Source organism: Ceratotherium simum, chromosome 8, assembly GCF_057802395.1.
Source record: "Ceratotherium simum simum isolate JZ-2026a chromosome 8, ASM5780239v1, whole genome shotgun sequence".
Classification (NCBI taxonomy): domain Eukaryota; kingdom Metazoa; phylum Chordata; class Mammalia; order Perissodactyla; family Rhinocerotidae; genus Ceratotherium; species Ceratotherium simum.
The window spans coordinates 66,582,814-66,604,305 of NC_141907.1; the positions used below are offsets into that span (position 1 = coordinate 66,582,814).

Consider the following 21,492-nt stretch of genomic DNA (forward strand, 5'->3'; position numbering starts at 1 on the left):
AAACACATAGGGACAGAGATTGGATTGGTGGTTACCAGAGGGGAAGGGGGGAGGGAGGAGGGTGAAAGGGATAATTCGGTACATGTGTGTGGTGATGGGTTGTAATTAGTATTTTGGTGGTGAACATGATGTAATGTATGCAGAAATAGAAGTACAATGATGTACAGCTGAAATTTTTACAATGTTATAAACCAATGTTACTGCAATAAACAAAAAATTAAAAAAAAAAAAAAAAAGAACTGTATTTCCTATCAGAATGACAAGTATATAAAGGAATAAAGAAAAAACCTCATAAATTCAAAAAAAAAATGTCATTTCAGAATTGGATTTTTGAATCCAGATTCAAATAGGGTCCATGTGCTGTATTTGGCTGATATGTCACTGAGGTTTCCCCTCCCTTTTATATTCCAGGCCATTTTTTTGTTAAAGAAACTGGGCCATTTGTCCTAAGGAATATCTGACTTCCTGGATTTGTATGACTGTATCCTTGTGAGGTCATTTACCACATTCCTCTAGTCCCTGAATTTTCTAACAAGTGGGAGTTAGATTTACGGATTTGAGAAACTTCACATTTAATTTTGGGGAACCGAATACTTCATAGGTGGTGCTGTCAACTTCCTCTTGCATTATGTCATGGGACACATAATGTCTGAGTGTCCCACTTTCAGTGACGTTAAAAGTAACTAGTGCTTGCAGGTCCTGTCAGCCTGATCTATCCCTTATAAAATTCCTAATCAACGTTTGAGCTAACAGTTTAACAGTCATTAACAGTTGTTTCCTAGATCCATTAGTGCACTAGGATTCCAATACCTTTAAGCTTAGAAAGTCTCACTCTATTACAATATCAGATCATTAAATATTTTCCCATGATTTTATTGCATGGCTTTTTTTTTTTTTTTTTGCTGAGGAAGATTAGCCCTGAGCTAACTTTTCTTGCCAATCTTCCTCTTTTTGCTTGAGGAAGGTGGTCCCTGAGCTAACATCTGTGCCAACCTTCTGCCACAGCATGGCCTGATGAGCAGTGTGTAGGTCTGCATCCACGATCTGAACCTGCGAACCCAAGGCTGCAGAAGCGGAGCATGCCAACCCAACCACTATGCCACTGGGCCGGCCCCACGTGTTTTTTTTTTAAACATTCAAATCTTGGCTCAATCTGGAATTCACTTCAGTGTACAAGGAAAATGAGGATTTAAATTGATTTCTTCTAGAAAAGATGTATTCCAAGAAGGTCTCTAGACAAGTAGTCAAGACAGTCTTTATTACACCACGCACCTAGCCATGGAATTCTGACTGGCTACAGAGCTTTTCTAAGGGGGATCCCAAACTGTTTTCCAAACATTCAACAATTTTTCCAACACTCTTGGTGTCCTGGCACTAGAACATTGATTAGAGAGAGATTTCATTATCTACAGAGACCCCACAGAAGGACTCAGACCTAAAGAATATCCAAGAAGGTTGGGGTGTCTCTTGCATCCTCTTACAGTAAGTAGCACTTAGTAGAATGGAAAACAAGACTTTTGTGATTACTCAGGGTTTTGTTCAACGGCTAGGTTTTTGAATCTTGAAAATGTCAGCTTTTCATTTCTGCAAACCATCATTTTGCCACTGAAGGAAATAACCTTGAAAAATCTGTACACATGACATAATGACTCAAATTTAAGCAGAGGTAGTTACATTTCCTTTTCTTCTTCTTTAAGAAAAAGAACATATTCACCTCTTTCCAGATGTTGGCACCTTTTGTCTGCTCCTTAAATCGGCAGAAATGAAAACTTATTACCCTGCCAGGTAATTATTTAGGTCATTTTTTTTAAAACTACCTTAGGAATAATGATATTAGGTACTTAGTTTTCATCAGGAATAAAAAAGCCGTAAGGCTTTTCTCAGTGGTTTCCCTGAATGCAAAAATGTTTCATTCAAACTAATGCTAGGCTAGTTGTGTAAAAATTTTAATCACACTATATTTTTGCTCAAGAACCATCTATAGTCCCCCACAGCTTACAAAATCAAATTCAAATTCAAACCTACTTTCAAGTTCTTTCATTATAGACCCCCTACAATCTAGCCACCCTTCCTCTTACCACTCAATTTTCAGAGTAACCCTTGAATATTGTCACTCCAGCCTATTCTCTGAGCCTGTGAGGTTTTGCAGATGCTAATCCCTATCTCAACACTTTTCTCATTTCTCTTTCCCAATACAGACCCTAGCCTGTTTTTTTTTCATCTAGATCAAGTTTAAATTCATCTACAAGCATTTCCCTGGTGGTGGACCTTGTAGATCTCTTTGTTCTTTAAATTATGTCTCTTTAGAAACAGATTGGGATGGTTTAGCATATAATTTTTTTCTTTTAGTGTATTTGTTATGATTGTCTAACTAGGTTGTAAGAGCAAAAGTAGTATGCTACATAGGACTTTATTTTTAGACCTTATTAAATTGAAATTCCTGTGAATTTTTTAAAGGATAATTTTGATGATGTGCTATCACAAATGGCATGACCCTAAGAGTGTGGCAGATTTAAAAAATGGACACAATTGTTATGTTTTCCTGTATCTAGGCCCCTTGTAAAGGGCCTCCCTCCTCCCATCAAGAGACGGAGTCTATTTCCCCAGCCTTTGAAAATTGCTGGCCTTGGAATTTGTTTTGTCTAATAGAATATGGGGAAAATGATGGTGTCCCTGTTCTGAGCTTAGGACTCCTGGGGCTTTCTTGGTTTCATTTGCTATCTTGGGACCCCTCTCGCAGCATGTGGACAAGCCTAGGCTAGCTTGTTGGAGGATGAGAAATGATGTAGAGTAGAGACTAGCTATCCCAGCTGAGGTTCTTCTAGACCCACTCGCCCCGGCTGACCTAGCAGCTGACCACAGATGTGTCAGTAAGCCCAGTCAAGTCCAAAAGAACCACTAAGTTGAGCCCAGCCTAAGTTCTGACACATAGAATTAGGAGCCAAATTGTTATTTTAATCCACTAAGTTTGGGATGGCTTAATACATGGCAAACATTAATGAATACAATGGGAAAAAAACCTTTTAGATGACAGAATCTTGATCCTAAAAGATATTAGCATTCTAGAACAATAAACTATACTCTCAAAATAAAATATAACTGAGGTAAGTACAAAGCTCTAAATTCAAGTTCAAAAAACCAACTGTGTGAATAGAGAATAGCAGAGAGATAGCTTACCAACATATATGCAAAACACTTAGGGGCTTTGGTTGACCACAAGCATATGACTCAACCTATGTTTCCACTCTTCCAACAAAGCTAATATGATTTTATGCTGTATTAAATGTATAAGACTCCAAGGTGGGCTTGTCCAGAGGACAGTGATCATGATGCTGAAGAGCCTAGAGACCATCTCACACAGAGAAAAATGGAAGGCAATGCAATTGTGTATCCATTGGAAAGACTGAGGGGGCAGAGTGGATAAGACAACCGTCTTCAACTAGTTGAAGAGTTATCCTGTGGAAAAGGAACTGGACATGTTTAGTGTCATCTCATTAAAAATTAGGACCCAAGCATAGAAGCTATAACTAAGTAGATTTCAGGTCAACATAGGGAAGCAATTGAGTTAGAGAGGCTGCATATGTATACTCTTTAAGAATGCAGACAGTGTAGTCAAAGCTGGGTCCTCTACTTACCAGCTGTGTGATGTTGGGCAGTTGCCCAACCTTGCTAAGCCTCAGTTTCCCTCATCTGTAAAATGGAAATAATAACAATACCATTTTATCAGATTGTGATAAAGATTAAACAGGATTTCTGAAGATAAAATACTTAGCCCAGTGCCTGGCACATAGTAAGCACTCCATAAATTTTATTTATCATCATTAATAATAAGAGCTACATAAATATGAAATGAACTGCCTCAGGTGGTAGAAATCTCCCTCAAACTGGAGGTTTGGCAGGTGTTTGTATGGTAGATTTAAGCATCAGACAAGAAGTTGGACTAGATGACATTTAAATTACCTTCCAGTGCTAATAAGTCATTCTATATCCCTTAAGACAGAAATAACTTCTTTAGTTTCTCACAGAATACTTAGCAGTATTGATCAAATGATGTTCATCTACTATATTTAATAAAATTTTTTGATTATATAAATATAAATGTATACTTTTCTCATAGCAAGAGTTGTTCCATGCTGAAATGAAGTTGTGTAAGGATTCTTGATTTTCTTGTATCTCATCTCCTCAAAAAGAAATATACCACTAAATTTTACTGTTATAATTACATTTTTATAAGAATGTAAATTTTAGTGCTACAAACTCTTCTGTGTGGAACATTTAAATTTGTATGAACAAGGCTCTCATCTTTTCACATTTGGCGTTTCCCTATTGGAATGCCTAATTTTAAACTGGTCAGATATTTTCAAGGTACAAAAGGCCGAACTTTCTTTCATGACTGATCTCCTAACAAAAGTCCAAGCTGGAGGCAATAACCATTTTTCCTTCTCTTTGTACAAACAGCATCTGGAAACGCTGACCACAATCACTCTTGCCTTCTAAAGGCAGAGCAGGCAGTTCTAACTCCCATCGCTATTCTATTTAATAAAGTAGATCTGGTAGAATTACCTAAATGGGGTAATATGCCTATCTTCCTCAATTATCTCATTGTTATCAGTTAATAGGGAGGAATTCACATTGGCCAAGACCCTGTCTTCATTGTCTCTAACTGATAAAAATCTTTCCTTTTCTTATGATGAGCTTGAGCATGATAATGGGCATTAATCATCTGTGAGGAGTGTTTTACTTTAATTAATGAAAGCTTAGAGTCAGGTACTCTGGCCAAGAGAATCCTAAAATGTGTAAGTGGGGAGAAGAGTTCTGAATTCTGGGTTTGAATGAGCTCTGAATTCTGGGTAAGTGGTGAAATGAATAGACAAGGTATTCATAAGCACAAACAGCATTTCCAGACCCTTCAGTGCCTAGCGTGTGCCATACATTGTGCCACACATTGAGGAATACAAAGATGAGAAACGTGCTCCATTACTAAGAGAAGACAGAAAGACAAGAAACAATTGCAACAAAGTGAGAGCAACGCTGCAATAGAAAACATACAAAGTACACTTTTAACTCAGGATAGAGGTTGTAGGAGGGGCGGAAGAGAAGTGGAAGTGAAGTGTAAGATAGACTGAAAAAGAGGAGGAGATTCGGCATGAACAAGTAGAAGGAACAACATGCACAATGGCACAGAGTCGTGAAGTAAAGAGTAGTGTGTAGGATTCGAGGGACTGAGCAACGGGAGCCGAGGCTGGGGAGTGGGGGTAGGAATATCATACATGCCTCACTCTATCATTCAGAGAGATTCAGACTAACTCAGTAGTCAGTGGGAGCCATTCCACCTCTTAGGTAAATAACTTGATCATATTTGCAATTTGAAAGGATAACTCTGTAGTGGTATTGGTGAGGTATTGAAAGAAGATAAAAGGCAAGATAAGGAAATCAGTTAGAAGGTTCATCAGTAACCAGATGAGAGATGACGAAGACCTTAATTACAGCAATCACAATGGAGAAGGAGAGAGTGAATGTCAGGGATTTAGAACCGTCTGAACTGGGTGGCCACCTGAATGGAGGAGAGAGAGGGGAGAATTACAGATGACACCCAAGTACCTGGCTTGAATTGTTGGCTAAAAGGTAGGAACATTCATTGAGAGAGGAATAGAACATTTATAGAGCAGGCAAATCAGAAGAAGGGAAAGAGAAGCTAACTGCTATAGTTTCGAACATGTTGAGCAAATGAAACGAGAATAAAGAAAATTGCTCAAAGAGAGACAGTTGATTAGAAAAAAAAAAAGTGCACCAGGAATGGAACACCGTGGAACACAAAATTGGAGGTATTACTGAGGGAAGATGAAATAGCAAAAGAGACTGACAAGAACAGATGAGAATTAGAACAGTTGGCTCTCACAAAAGCCAAGAGAGGAACAACTTTCGAGAAGAGGTCAATTGAGTCAAGTTAGAGAAGAATTGAAATGTGCTCTGGGTTTAGCAGTTAGGATTTTCCTACTGACCTTGGCAAGATCACTTTCACTGGTGCAGAGAAGGAAGGAAACAACTTCCATGCCACAAAGCATGAGAACATTTTCTCTCTCTCTCTCTCTTTTTTTCTATTTTGTTTTAATCTCAACATGTCTCTTATCGCTGATTCCCTTTGAAAGTCTTTAGTGTAAAAACTGTACTTTCTGCCTTCTACAAATAAATAGAGCCTTTTAAGAGGTATTCCGTAAGCAAATGTCTTTTAAGGTAAAGCTGAATTTTTCACTAAGCTATTCGTCGAAGTTTCAGAAGGCATTGACTGAAAAGCAGCCTGAACCCAGGTAATCAGATAACAGCATTCTCAGGCACAATATGAGAATTTCTTTCCCTTTTTCCCCACCACTTCCCTCTCCTTAACAAGCAGCTACAATGTGGAAAGAATTATGCTTGGTGTTTTAGGGACATAAATAATGAATATGGCACAATCCTGCCCCGCCCAAGCCCCCAGCCATGGAGATTACAAGCCCATGAGAAAGACACACTTGCAATCAACCCACCTCAAGTAAGGTCAGGTGAAATAAATGTCCATAATAGTAAAAGCAAAGTTCTATGGGGGCCCGAATATAATTCCCTATCTCTCATAAAATGCAGGAAATGACCTTTAAACATGTAGACACAATTGGGGAGCTCATCGCACCACTAATTACCTCCCTACGCTTCAGACCATAAACTTTTATGCAATCTGCTCTCTGTTCACTCCATTCACACTCATTTATTTTACCAGGCATCCCAACTGCCTCTACAAAAAACTTAAGTGGCATTAGTGGCAAGTGGAGATTTCAGCTCGACCCTTGGCTTTATTGTGATTCTTTTGTTCAATTGAACTTTAATGATATTTAATAATACCACTTGGACTCTTTTCACTGAGAGTGTTAAAGTTCTTAAAATTAAATGCATAGCCTCATGGATTAGGTAAGCACTAAGCTTCCTTCTCCCAGAGGAGACAAACTGGGACACCAAAATATATAGAACGGCTTCTGAAGAATAATATTTTGATCTGTGTAACCTCATGGTGATATCTTTGCAGTTCATACCCTCTTTAAAGATCTTTGTGAAGCAACTGCTTTTCAAGAGACAAGCTAATGCTACATGCTCACACATTATTTCCCCCTTGTGCAGAGTTGCTATTTATAACTGGGGCCTTTTGGAAAATGAAAATCTAAGGTTGGTGAACTGTAGCCAGAGTGACCCATAACATAAGCCAGGTCAAACTTTTTTTGGCATCCTTCTGTGTCCTCTCAGGAAACTTTGATTATATTTCAAATAGGAACAGAAAAGAGATCGTCTAAATAAAAAACCATCTCTCCAGCAGGTGGTTAGGCACAGGTTCTTGAGTCAGGCATGCCTGGTTTTGGATGCCAACTCTACCATTTATTAGCTCTGTGACCTCGAACAAGTTCTTTATCCTCTCTAGGCTTCATCTATAAAACGATTAAATGAGAGACTCGGTATGAAGAACTTTATGTCAGTGTTTGGAAGACAGTCCTCAAACAATGGTGGCTAGTATAATAATTATTATTGCTGTTATCACTTATACCAAATTACCCGGGATCACTGTATATAGCACACTGCCTCACACACGGAAGGCATTCAGTGTTTGTTTATTTCTTAGTGGGTACTTAGCTGGCATAGAATGCTTAGAAAGCAATATTTCCAAGAAGGGCTTCCTCTGGCTTTCTCAAGGGCACCCAGAGTATTGGGAAAGTAGCAAAACAGCATAGTCTGTCTTAATTTTGCTGATAATTCTGTAGTGCTATTTCTCAGAGTTTAGTGATATTATTTTTTTCTGATCAATGTGAATAGAGAGCATATATATATCCCATGGCCGTCTTAGGGCATTGATTTTCCCTACTCACAGGTGGGACAAAGTAAAGTTTCTTTTTCCATTAATAACAGACCGGGAGTCTACTTAGCACTTTTCCATCAGAAGTTCCACTTGGTATTTTTCAGCCGGGTTCTGGGAGCGAAATCAGGGTAGTGTTAATGGGAAAGTGTCAGCACATTGAGACAAGGAAAGAATAAACAATAGTTCTGTAATACAAATATGACTCCATGACATTTGAGAATGGCACAGTCCCCAATAGCAAGGGTTGGTGATTCTGTGTGTGTGTGTGTATGTATGTGTGTGTGTGTGTGTGTGTGTGTGTTGTTAACAAAACATTTATCTCATATTTAAACATCAAGTACATGGCGATGTGGCTGTGCATTTAGTCCACACAGGTTGTACCATATATTTTCAGTCTTTATAGATAAGCTGTACAGCAGGATCAGAAGAATAAGAATGATTTTTGTTTGTTGTTTCTCATTTTTATAGTGTATAGGCATCTATCTGTTTCTGAATTAATGAATTTTTTAAACCTAATAATATATATTCTACAGATATTAATTGTTCATATTTTATTTATTTTCTGTAGGTTTTGGGAGCTGGCATTGAAAATTTCTATGTGCTTTCAGGAGGACATAAAGTGAACTGCCATTGCTTTAAGCATACTTGTTAAATGTCATTACAACTCTTTGGAGCTGATCAAACCTGTTTATAGCGCCATCTTGCCTGTTGGGAAAGCTGGGAGGGAGGGACTTCTTGAGCTTGTGCATCAGGATGCATTTCTCACCCAGTTGAACTCCTACGAATGGATCTAAACTTTAGCTGAGGTTGTGCTTGGGTGGTAGTGAGAATCCAAAAATCTAAGTTTAAAGGATATATTCCCACCTCTGGTTATTTAATATTTACAGGACAGTGCAATGGTATTGATTTAATAAATTCTTTGTCTTTAGTAGATATAGTAGGCCGTTCATATAGAATACTACTTCCAACAACCATTATAAACAAGGATAAAAAGATGAAAATAGCTCACTGAATAACAAACTAAAATTCCGTATTTATTTAACCATCAATAGACAAGCACCACCTGCCTACTACGTGCATGTCATTGGGTCAGGCATTTTGAGAAAAGAGACGATGGGAAAATATGACACGGACTCTAATGTGTGGTAGCAGTAACAGCTGATGTTTTAGAGGGTTAATTTATGAAGCAAAAATAATGTGTCATTTTATGTCAAATAAAAGGAGAAGGGATCCAGAATGAGGTATGAGGTAACAACTCACTCCTCCCTTAAAATCCTGTGTGATAGAGTTCTAGCCAGAGCTGGAGCCCTAGATGTTTGCCCCTGGGAATCCAAACCTGCTTCAGACGATGAAACAATAGAATATTATGCCAAATACATGTGTGAAGATATTTATAAATATTCTCAAACTAATGACAGCTTTTACATAAAATAAGTATCAATAGAAATGTTATTTGACCAGATAAGGGGTTCCACTACAGTGCTTGAGTTTGAGTATTTTCAGTAGAAATTTGTTTGCCTCCGTTCTATGCAGAACTTCTCCAAAATTCAGTATATGATAGATATCTGGGTTTACTACGTTCAGAACTCAAAGACGCGATTCTCTGCTATGCAGAGTTCTGCTCATCACCTTGCTCTCAGAGCTAGAAGTTAGCCTTTTTATCTCTCCTTCCTCAACCAGGCTCAATTTAGGAGATAGATGTCAGCAACTAAATGTCAAAAACCTGATCTTTACTGTACCAGGCTCTGCCTTCTACCTTCACTGGCTTCTAAGTGACTTGTGACTTCCAATAGATCACGCAGCCCACTCTCTCCTCTGCTTTAACTGTGCACTAGGATACCGTTGCAGCTACTGTACCAATGGCCAGACTGGTAGTCATGGAGACAAAATGGAAGTTGATTTCTGTCTCAGGCAGTAGCCGTCCAGACACAAGCAGTCAGTGGTTCCATGGGTTCAGAAACCCCGACTCTTCCATGCTGTTTCTCTGCCATCCTCTCTTGGTCTGAGGCGGCTGTTCCAGCTCTGCTTCCACACCTGTATTCCAGCCAGCAGAAGGAGCACGCCTTAGAGATAGCACACATCACTTCCACTCACACCCCATTGGCCATGATCTCATCACACAGACGTGTCTACCTGCAAGGAAGTCCAAAAACTGTGCTCTTTAGCTGGGTGGACATATGCCCAACTAAAATATCCATTATCTCAGAAAAAGAAGACAATTGGCCCCTTAGCTTGAAAGTTTCTTTCATCTTGTAAAACATGTCCTAGAAGGAAAATACTTGGCTTAATGCATTTTGCCTCAGTGACCAGAAAATAAATGCATAGAGAAAGAGATCCAGCCAAGTCAGGGCCATTCACACTCAAAAAATTAAAAATTATGTTTATCTACAACTGTAGTATTTGTAGCAGCTCGCTTTGCTCAGAATTACTATTATGTTCTGATTATTCCATTCCTGACTTTTGGTGTTTTTTTTGGAAGTAGCAATAGGCCACAGACTAGTTTGTGGGTTGGTTTCTCCATCTTCTTGGGTCACTGAGAGCCGTCAATACTGCGTATTAATTCTCAAGATACTTCTCATAGACTTAGTGCTGTCTATCCAGACCCAGCCATGATATAATGATGTAACGTTCAGTGATTCTCAGTGGGCCGTGACTTAGAAGACTATTCTTAAAATGGCCCCTGTGTGCTCAGCTAAACTTTCCTTTGGTGAGAAAAACTCTCCAGTGTTAAAAGGAGCTAAAGATTAATCTGTAAAAAGGGGTACCTCCATTTCTTTTCTTCCCACGGATGCGGCCCAACTTTGAAATAAAACAGCTCTATATATTGTTGATTCTGAGTTCACCAGTTCCTTTCTTGCTATCTGCTGTTTATCCAGTTACTTCCACCTAGCTCCTCCAGTTTCCCCTCCTCTCACCCACAAATACGGAAGCCTGGGGAGCCTTGTTTACTTTCTTAGCCACCCTTCCATTTAATAACACTGCTGTCCTTCACGGCGGTTTATCTCTCCATGGTCTTCTGGTCAAATCGAATAATGCATCCAAGTTATACTTCTCTTGATTGAGGACAAGTTTACCTGTCACCTAATTTCTTTTGAGAAAGGCAGGTCGTCATAGCCACGGTCACTGGCAGCTCCTAATCCAAAACAGCTCCATCTGCTTGTATTCTTGCAGTTTGCCAAGGTCATGGCACTTTATCAGGTTGTTTTGACTTAGCGTGATCTACACAATGCTTTGCTGAGTTGAAATAAGGCTTCTTTCAGCCCAGTCTCTTGTCTTCCCCGTAGCACCAAGGAGAATTTTGTGGGAGAGCCTGGTGGTTGAATTTTATGCTATCTTCTAATGTTACCTATCTCCCTAAATCCCTGCTTTTGTCTCCATCATTATTGTCTAATTCTCTTTCAATAGTCCACTTTGAATCTGCCGTTAATTTATTGAAATCCTGAAATCCCTTTTGCATTCACTGTTAGCCTGTGCAACCTCTTGGGGGTAACACATTGACTGACAAATACATTAAAGTAGTCCGTCTTAATTCATTCTCCAAAGTATCTCCTATAAATTACAAAGAAAGTCCTCTAGTTATAACACTGTGGGATTTGGGGAAATAAGTTCATCTTGAGCTTTCACAACACAATATTTAGCAGCTGCAAACGCAAGGAAGACAAAGCTGCCAGGTCATCCCCTGGAAATCCCACAACACATATTTTTAATATTTGCATTCTTATTTACATAAATTTGTATGCTCCATTCTAAAGGCACTGACTCCAATTATGTAAAATGAAACACCCAACTCCTCTTGATCTGAGGGTGGATAATCACACATTCCAGGCTTGCTTGCCTGCTGCCCAGAGTGATTTATCTGGCTTCACCCTCTCTGCTCCAAGACGTTTCCCTCCTTTATTCCTACCCTCTAATCATAACCATTAATGAAGTGAGTTATCATTTAGTTATAAGATTGGAGTTGGCTCCAAAATATTTTTTTTTCTATTATGAGCTTACATTGGAATCCTCTGTTTTGCAATTGGTGTTTTCACAACACCTTTCCTCCCCCAGTAGCAAGGAAACACTGGTCCTTGGTTCAGCTTGGGGCACCATAATTTGGGTGGTAGAAATCGCATCTGGGTCCGACTTGCAGCCTTTCACCCAACAGAAAGTTTTTTAGTAGTGAGTTTTGATTCTAGGCAGATCAACCATAGGCTTCAGTTATCCACTCCAAACACTGCCTTCCATTGACTCCTGTAATTAAAGCTTGACTTTGCTTACATTTTTGGCATCATGTTTTCCCTCCAGGTGGATGGATGGATAACAGAGTTGATTGCAAAACGAATTCATTAAAGTATTTTACAGCAAGCATATTAATCCCAGAAGCCAGAGCTATGGGAAGAAAAGAGAGTAAGAGTATTCTTTGGGAGCAATTCCACTCAACTCAAGACAGTCCTGGTGTCACTGCACAGACACCCACCTGCTAACTCCGCCCTGGCCGGGGAGGGAGCCCTGAGAATCACATAGTGAAATATCACAACCAAGAAAGGCCATACTGCACTTGATCTCCTTCTGTTCTCTGAAAAGCACTCCAAAGAGTCATTCCCTACCATTTTTATACTGCTGTTCATGTTTCTGATCAGGTCTAGGAAAACACTGAGTAAACTCAGGACTGTCTGTTGGATTGAAATGAAATTTCATCAAAAGAGACCCCTCTAGGGTTTATTGACTTCTGACCTCAGCCTTTGAAATGGCTTCTTTCCATCCGCATAAAGTGGTGGTCTCTTTAGAACCTCTATAAACAAAGTCAAACCTGGAGGGGTTGGAGGGGACAGAGGCAGGGCAAGGCAGTGAATGTTGCAGCAGGTGCCAACACAATTTGTGACGTTCAGGGTGTGTTTTGTGTGTTTGTTGTTTTAATCTTTGCGCCAAATTATACTCCTCTCACTTAGAACTGAAGTCAGCAGAGGGGAAGTGCAGACCTCACTGAACACAAAGTACAGAAACTCAGTCCCAAGGAGCCTGGGTTGCCCCCTGCGAGGCCTGCGAAACGTCAGCCGTGCTGACAGCACGGGCAGGAGGCTTCCTGTTTCGCCGGGGTTTCACACTCTACAGACAGCTGCCATGGCAGGGCTTGCCGCCAAAGCAAAATTACCAGGAATTGCCAAGAAAATAGATTCATTTCCTCTTAAAAACTGCAAAAACTCTGGTTCTGCCTGCATATAAGTTGGAGGGAAAAGCCCTACTGAAAGAATTTGTTTCTGACTTGTTCCGACAGTGACTGTACTTCATCCCAGTCGTTGGATTGTGTGTGGTCCAGAGATGCACTGCTGTAGCAAAGGAGAGGAAGGGGGTGGGTATGCCAGGTAGACTGTGGTCCTTCTGGTAAGGTGGGCCTGGAAAGTGTCCTTGATACACTCACTGAAATTTTGCTTCTCTCCTTGAGATATAACACCCCCTTCTTCAGCTCCCATTTCTTGAGATAAGCCAATCAAGGATGCATTTCCTCTAAGCTTACTATGTGAATTGTTTTTCATTTATTCATTCATTAAGCTTATTTGCATAATTTCTTGAGTGCTTGGATACACAGCAAACAAAACAGGTAAAAAAAAAAATCCTTGCTCATGTGAATTTATATTACATCATTTAATCCTAGTGACAGTCCCATGAGGCAGGTACTATTATGATGCCCTTTTTACAGGTGACTTGCTCAAAGTCACACAGCCAGTGAATAGTAGAGCTGGGAGTGAGCCAGGCAGGCTGGCTACAGAGAGCCCACACTTCACCGCTGGGCTCTACACTCCCCAGTGGGCCCAATGGGTGTGAGTTCAGGTTCAGAACAGTAGCAATTCAGGCAAAAACCTGTAATTTCTCTTCTAGAGGCAAAGTCTTTCATTCCACAAGGTAGTTTACATAACAAATATGATTGAAAGAGGTAGTATTGTAGCTGGATTTCACACTAACACGTTGAAGGGAATCAGAATATGCCACCCCAAAATATGCCACTTTGGCATAAGGATTAGTTTGAGCTGAAAGGCAATTGAGAAACAGCAGATGCAGGAAAAGTTCTTTGCCCTCCCCCTTTCTGTCAAAAAGCAGGGGATAAATTTCCCTTTGTACAGGTAACATAAATTTGTAAAGGTGTCTTCCTTTTCCGTACCAGTTTCCTTTTCCGTCTTTTTTTTTTCCAGTTTAATTTGCATCACCCTGGGTATTGAACCTAAGAGAGTAGAGGAAAACGTTTTTTTCTTCCCCTACAACGTAAATAACTAAAAGCACCCTTTTTCCTTTTAACAAGTTCTGATGGGCAGAGGAAGGTGAGTCAAAGAGCTGGGAAACCAGGACACTGAAGGGACTAGGAGAGGACATCATCAGGATGGAAGCAGAGACAGAGGCTGAGGAAAGGGAATCTCAGCTCAACATCTTGCCTAGGGCAAGTGAGACTAGGGCCAACCGAACACTTCAAGATTTGGATTTTATCAGCCACTTTTATGAGATCAATTTGATTATTTCATCTAAATAGCTCAAAACAAAAAGAAATAATAGCCAACAGGTTCAAATCATACTATTCAACAAGAAAGGATTCATTCTTACTTTGCCAATTGGCTTCTCAATCAGAGGGCTTGTAAAGCAGACTGGAGTTATGCTGCTGTACATCGAAGGTTTCCATTGCTGTTCCTGTAAGAACGGAAACAGAGAGAGAGAGAGAGATTTCAGGGACTTGGCTGTCTTTCCTGCTGCACACAGCCATTTCCCTGTTTCTCACAAGAGTGTCTCGAACACTTAAACTTAACAGTTGTCATACCCAAGTATGACAACTTGAAATACTCGAGTCAGCATTTTTGTATGGGCATCTTCAGTGTGCAGTCTGTGCAAACTCATTTAACCTTGTACAGGACATATTACAAAACCATTTATGATATTTCGAAGGAATTCATACACACATGGTGACATAAATGCAGAATATTTTCAGCCTAATCTGTTAAAGTATCTTCCTAGAACATAGATCAGACTACGTGAATCCTTTAAAAAAAAAATAACTTTACTAATATCTCATTGCATAAAAACACTGACCACAGTTAAACTTCTAGTTTTCAAATCTTTGATTCTATACGGGATGGTGTCCAAAGTTCTCTACCTCCTTCTCAGAGCCCTCCAAAATGTGGCTCTTTTTCAGTTTTTCAGCTTCAGCTCCAACTCACAATTTAACCTAAACTTCAAGCCACATTTGGTCCATGTGTTTTTCTTGAACAGACTCCGATCTATGCCTTTGTTTGTGCCGTTCTTGGTTCCCAAAATATCCTTTCCTCAATATCTGCCTATGATTACCTATCTGTCCCATAAAGCCCAGTTCATTTTCCCTAAGAAACATTTCACTGTTTTCCTCCACTTCTGACTAGAGTCAGAATAAATCTCTCCCTACCCCAGGATCCATGTGCTATTATTAGAGTACTTGTCACTGTCTGCTGGGAATGTGAGCTATTTAGGATGGGACTCATGTCTTAGTTATCTTTGTACCCTTCCCAGTCTAACACAGGTCTTATACGCTGCCGTGGTCTGAATGTCTGTGTCCCCACAAAGTCCATATGTTGAAATCCTAATCTCCAAGGTGATGACATTAGGAGGTGGAGCCTTTCGGAAGTGATTAGGTCATGAGGGCAGAGCCCTTCTGAATGGGATTAATGTCCTTATAAAAGAGATCCCAGAGAGCTTGCTTGCCACCTTTCCCATGTGAGGATACGAGAAGTCCGTGACCTGGAAGAGGGCCCTCACCTGACCGTGCTGGCACCCTGATCTCGACTTCCAGCTTCCAGAACTGTGAGAAATAAACTTCTGTTGATTATAAGCCACCCAGTCTGTGGTATTGTGTTATAGCAGCCCAAACAGACTAAGATATACATGTAAGTGCTGTCTATTAGAGTCATCTTTCCTTTCGTCAGCTGAATCTTTTTCTTTATATAGTCACTAATTTCCAAAACACCCCACCAGATCCAGCTCTCTCCAACCCCCAGCTCTCATTCTCACCACAGACATTTTTCACTCTCTTTTCGATCTTGTTAGCGGAGACATCAAGAGGCTCGTTACTGAAAAAAAAAAAAGTTAACTGCAGGTACCAATAACCCCATAAAATGAATATGACCTTTTAAAATGAATCAGCAAGTATTGACCCATCCCCACCTCCTGCTGTCCATTAATTGGCCATGTGTCTTGAGCGAAAGGAAGATTTTTCAGTGGTTGTAGCAAAGGAATGGAGTATGACCCTCTGGAATCTCTAACCCTGCTGTTACTAATTATCTTATCCTGGGCAAATTACTTGTACTTTCGACCCGGGTGGCCCTGCCTGTAAATGTGGTTTGTGTTATTTACACACAACTTGCAGGGTATTTTGAGACTAATTGCGGAGATATCTGTGGCCTAGAAAGGGAAAGCATAATTCCCGGGTAAGAGGCCCTGCCGTTTACCCTCAGGAGAAGCCAAGCAAACCTCTGACTTCTTCCCATGGTCTGAAAACAGGGGTTATGGTTGGACTCCAAGGGATGTGGATTTCCGTCCATTAGGAGTTAAACTGAGATTAGCAACTCATTTCACAGGTCACGTTCCAGCCATCAAAGTTTAATTACTATCAAACCCCATGGCTCAGGTCCCAACCATGTCAGTGAATGCATGAATGAAAGTTCCAAAGGATCCAGTTACCAAATCTCACCTTTCAGAGATAAAAAGACCTTGAATGGCACCAGGGAAAAGGCCAAAATATATCAACTTGAGACTGCAAGACTTTTTTTTTTCTTAACAAAAATAACAGGTTCAGTGTTGATGATCAGGACACATGATTCTGTTTCGAGGAAGTCAATCTCCAGATGCAGTAGATGAATCTGAGGAACTCTGCCCTTCGCTCTGAGGCTGGTCCAGTTGCTATGGCAACATGTAACTAGTTTTCTTAGGTTGTTGTGCAGCCTGATTTTCTTTAGGCTAAAGATTCCCTTGATACATTTGCTCTGGGTTTACTTAAGACGAAAACAACCCAACAGTTGTAAACATAGATTTCTTATCTAGATATTATTTGTTTGGTGGGAAAATATGTGATGATTCTGGGTCATACACAGAAAGGAATTTCTGAAATAAAGGGTTCATATGCAAAGCACAGAGCAGTGTGGGGCATATAGTCATTACTAAACAGTGTTTCCCTTTCCCTATCTCCTCTCCTCATTTCAGGCTTTCCACACAGGGTTTTGTGTTGTTGTTGGGGTGTTGAGTGGCTGGGGGCTGGTGTTTACTGTGGCTTCACATCTAACTCACCATTTGCTAAATGTGGGGGTGGGGGCGCTGAGAATGGACTTGGACAAAGTGGAATAAGAGAGAATTAGAGAAAAGTTGTTGAAGCCTCAGGCCCATCAGCCATCCTCCCCAGCTCTCTGCAAAATGAGGGCAACGTTGCCCCCTTAGCTGCTTCCCATAATAACTTCAGAGCACTCCTGAGAAGCTACAGAACTGCTCAGAGATCTCCACAGGAAAGGTACCCGTGTTACTTTTCTAAGACTGGATTCCTAAAAGGAGACCAAAGAAGCAGTTAAGGTCTTGAACTGTAATTACAACCTTCAGAGTTTGTCCTGGTGCCTGAAATATAAGAGCAACTCCTGGTGCAAAAGGACAGAAATAACCTAAGATTTTAAGGAGAAAGGACGCAGGGATCATCTGGCAGGCTCAGCCAGTTGACTGAGCATCACTGGGCAGCTCAAACAATCCTAATAGCTCTGAAGGAAAGAATGCGTCCTCCCTCAGAAATCTTGATTTTAGACTCCATAGAAAACACGGACGTTGATGTCCATCAACTGCCCGCCTCTCCTCCCCACACCTCGGGGCTCCGAACAATGTCTTCTGTTGTGAGAAGGAAGCAGATTCTGCCTTAAAGGTTGCCATCCCTCTAGCCAACCTCAGCCTGCAACTCATTATTTATCTGGAACAAAAATAACTGCACCTCACATCTGCAGAGGACTTTTAAAGAACTGCTAACACAACACTTTAGCTGCTCCTCACAAAAGCCACGAGCTGTTTCTGGGACCTAGAATGTTGAGAGAACTGTGATATTTCAAACACTCTGTGGGAACTGAGGAAGAAGAAAGTTCTTGACAAAGGATGTGATAAAGATCATCACCATTGCTCTGGCCCCTGTTCTCTCTAGCTCCCCAACCTGAGGGTTGAGGCCAACCAGCAGGGATTTGGGTTCGCCCCACCCATCCCAGCTGGAGTTTTTCCTTGCAAGGGTCAAGCGCACAGACGCAGAGGTGAGGTGGCCTTGGGAAGGGAGGAGAACTGGGTGGAGGGCCGTTAAACGTTGACTCACTCAGGCTTGACCAGACTTCCTCCCTTTTTCCACACTCCAGTACAATTTTGGTGAACTTAAGTAAACTGTGCAAACTGCTAAGTTTTCCTACTTCCTTTTGGGTTATTATCACAGACTTACACCAGCTCCAATATATGAAAATCCCCTCCCCTCAAAACTTGAGAGCAGAGAAAGGGTCACAGGGGAGAACATGCTCACAAGCATTCCAGTTTTTAAGTTTTCTAGGCAGAATCCTGTTAGAGCTGGACCTGATTATACATTCTTCAGCACCTCCCTTGGTACCCATTTCCCTTAAATGCTCTGCTAAATTTTGCATTTAAATTTCCATTTCTTGGATGTTTTACATGCTGATTTTTAAAATGTCCCTTGTGCTTTTTCCTTCCTTCCCTATGTTTTATGCTTCTCAGTACCACCTGTACCTACCACAAGGCTACCATTATAAAGAACATTAAAACAAGTGCTTTCGAAACACTCAACAACGTTAATGAGACTTCTGAAAGATGGAGGCACATTCCCTTCACTACACTCTTGTTCCTCTGAATTTCTGGCCAGCCTTTATCCAAATGCATGTATATTTAGCCACAACACCACTCTGCATCACACTCTTACACATTTTCCACTTATCACGTTACATATTTTCTGTGTTGTTACGTAGTCCTTGGATTTATAATATTTACTGACATGATGTTCCATCAACACAATAGAGTATAACGTATTTGATATCTTGATAGATATTTTGATTATTTCCATTTTTTCCCTCTAATTTTTTTGAAATTTTAAAAACACTTTTATTGATACAATTCACAGACCATAGAATTCACCCATTTAAAGTGCACAATTCAATGTTTCTTAGTATACTCGTAAGGTTGTGCAGCCATCACCACAATACAATTTTAGAATATTTTTGTCCTCTGCCAAAAGAAACACTTTACCTATTAGCAGTCATTCACCATCCCACCTGTTCCCTCCTCCAGCCCTAGGCAAGCACTAGACTACTTTCTATTCCTATATTTCTATTCTGGATATTTTATATAAATGGAATCATATAGTATGTGGTCTGCCATGACTTTCACTGAGAGTAATATTTTCAAAGTTCATCCATTATTTCTTCCTTTGCCAAAAATATTCCACTGAATGGATATACCACATTTTATTCATCCATTTCAGCTATTTCCACTTCTGGACTATTATGAATAAGGCATCTATGAACACTCAGTACAAGTTTTTTAAGGGATGTATGTTTTCATTTCTCTTGGTTATACACCTAGGTATGGAAATGCTAGATCATGAGGTAACTCTGTTTCACATTTTGAGGAACTATCAAACTGTTTTCCCTTGTAATTAATATCTATGCAAATACACCTGTTTTTTTGTCTTTTGAATCATTTCTTTAAAGTATATTTCTAGAAGTAGAGTTCCTGTGCCGAAAATATGAACATTTTTATGGCTCTTCTTATTTACTATCCAATTATTATTTTTCAAAAGCATTGCACTGGTTTACATAGCTGCCACTCATATATATATACATATATATATATGTATGCATGTCCAAACACACACATACACACAGACACACACGACTGTTTTTTCTATAAAGCAAACTTATGAGGAAGATGCCACAATTAACCTTGTATTCATAGATGAAGACACTAAGGGCCACAGAGGTTAGGAACTCAGCGTCAGGTGACCAACCAAACAACGCAACACTCCTTTTATAGGCTTTATTGGCTTCAACTGTCTGTACCCAATATGCCCCTGGTTTCAAGGAGTAATTGCTGACTATGTCTCTATCCTGTAATTTTTTCAGCTTATGTCACAGTGAAATAATAAGCATGGAGTCAGAGGCACGAGATCAAATTTTAGCTCCATAACTTGCCAGCTTTGAGATCTTGAGTAAGCTGCTGAATCATGCTAAGCCTCAATTTCTCTAAATGTAAAACAGGATGATACCTACATCATAGGCTCATCTGGAGGATTTAAATTAAAATTCGGCTCAGCCAAAGAAACTTACATAATAAGTGCTAATATTACTTTTCATGTTAATGATGAAAAGTTTTATTGTTATTCTTCCTTAGTGCCCTCTTCAGAGTGAAATATTAGGTATCTATGAATCTCTATCATAATTTAATAAATAGATTTCCTCCCCTAGTATCAATCAACAAATTACGCTCTGAGTACTATAAGCTTAGCTCTGTGCTAAGTTTATAAGAATTTATATACAAAAATATTGATAAGATAAGTAATGTAAAGGTTTATAAAAATGTTTCAATAAAAATTACAATTGTAGATTATAACAATTATAGAAGGTACAAATAGATTATTTAAAAGTTTATTAAGTAAGTTTAAATAGGTATACTTATTCTTTAATTTAAAAAATATTTGAAACTTTCACATTATAAATCATAATTAAAAATTTTAAATTTATTTAAAATAAAACACAAAGTCTATAAAATGAGTAAATATTTCAAATATTTTCAAAAAGTAATCAATTACGAGTTAATAAAATACACATAGGCGCATACAAGTAAATGCTTATAAAATAAGTATATGTCTGGCTCTAAGGACCTTATGAATAAGATAACAATGATAAAGTGGGAAGAGGCTTGGCCTCTGAGTCTGAGGACTTGGATCTGAGAATGGCTTTGATACTTTGATACTTACTTGACATATGACCTCTTTGGGGTTCCATTTCTTCAGCAGTAGGAAGTATAGCCTACAATTTGCTTTTTTTTTTTTTAGAAGATCCAATAAGGCAATAACACTCAATCAACAATACATAAAAATTATATATCTCTTTGGAAACTCAAAAACAAGTTGTGATAGTTACACCACACAATGGTCCATTCACTTGTGTGATATGAACCCTAAATTCTCTAGGAGTTCAGAAAAGATAGGAAGGAAAATGAAAATGGGAAGTCATCTATTCAAACATGAGAAAACATCACATAGGAGAAGAAATAGTTCTCCATAGTTCCCACATGTTACTGGAGGTCAACTTCATACTCTGGATGACTCCAGAAGTATGGGCTCTAAGAGGTCCAGATCTAAACTGATCACAATGGAGCTTCCAACAGGAGGGAGGGAGGAAGGTGGGAATGGTGTAACCTGCGTCTCTGCAGATGGGGGCTGCTCGGAGACAGGCAGCAAATTTGGGGAAAGGTATCAGTGGGTAAGAGGCATGTTATAGGCTGAATTGTGTCCTCCCCAAATTCATATATTGAAGTCCTAACTCCCAGTACTTCAGAATGTGATGGTGTTTGGAGGTAGGGTCTTTAAAGAAGTGATTAAGTTAAAATGA

At 39.7% G+C, this 21,492-nt stretch overlaps 1 protein-coding gene across 10 annotated transcripts in view; it reads right to left on the bottom strand.

Annotated features, from left to right (window-relative positions):
- Positions 1-21,492, bottom strand: part of RASGEF1B (RasGEF domain family member 1B) — a 562,507-nt gene that overhangs the window by 132,988 nt on the left and 408,027 nt on the right. For 5 of the 10 annotated variants that reach the window (XM_087434486.1, XM_087434485.1, XM_087434484.1 and 2 more), the window contains one exon: positions 14,447-14,530. In XM_087434486.1, coding sequence (XP_087290612.1) covers positions 14,447-14,530 — 84 coding nt within the window. Of the gene's footprint in view, positions 1-3,635; positions 3,657-14,446; positions 14,531-15,877; positions 15,937-21,492 lie in introns of those variants that run through there. The other 5 variants (XM_087434489.1, XM_087434490.1, XM_087434488.1 and 2 more) reach the window with 2 other exon arrangements.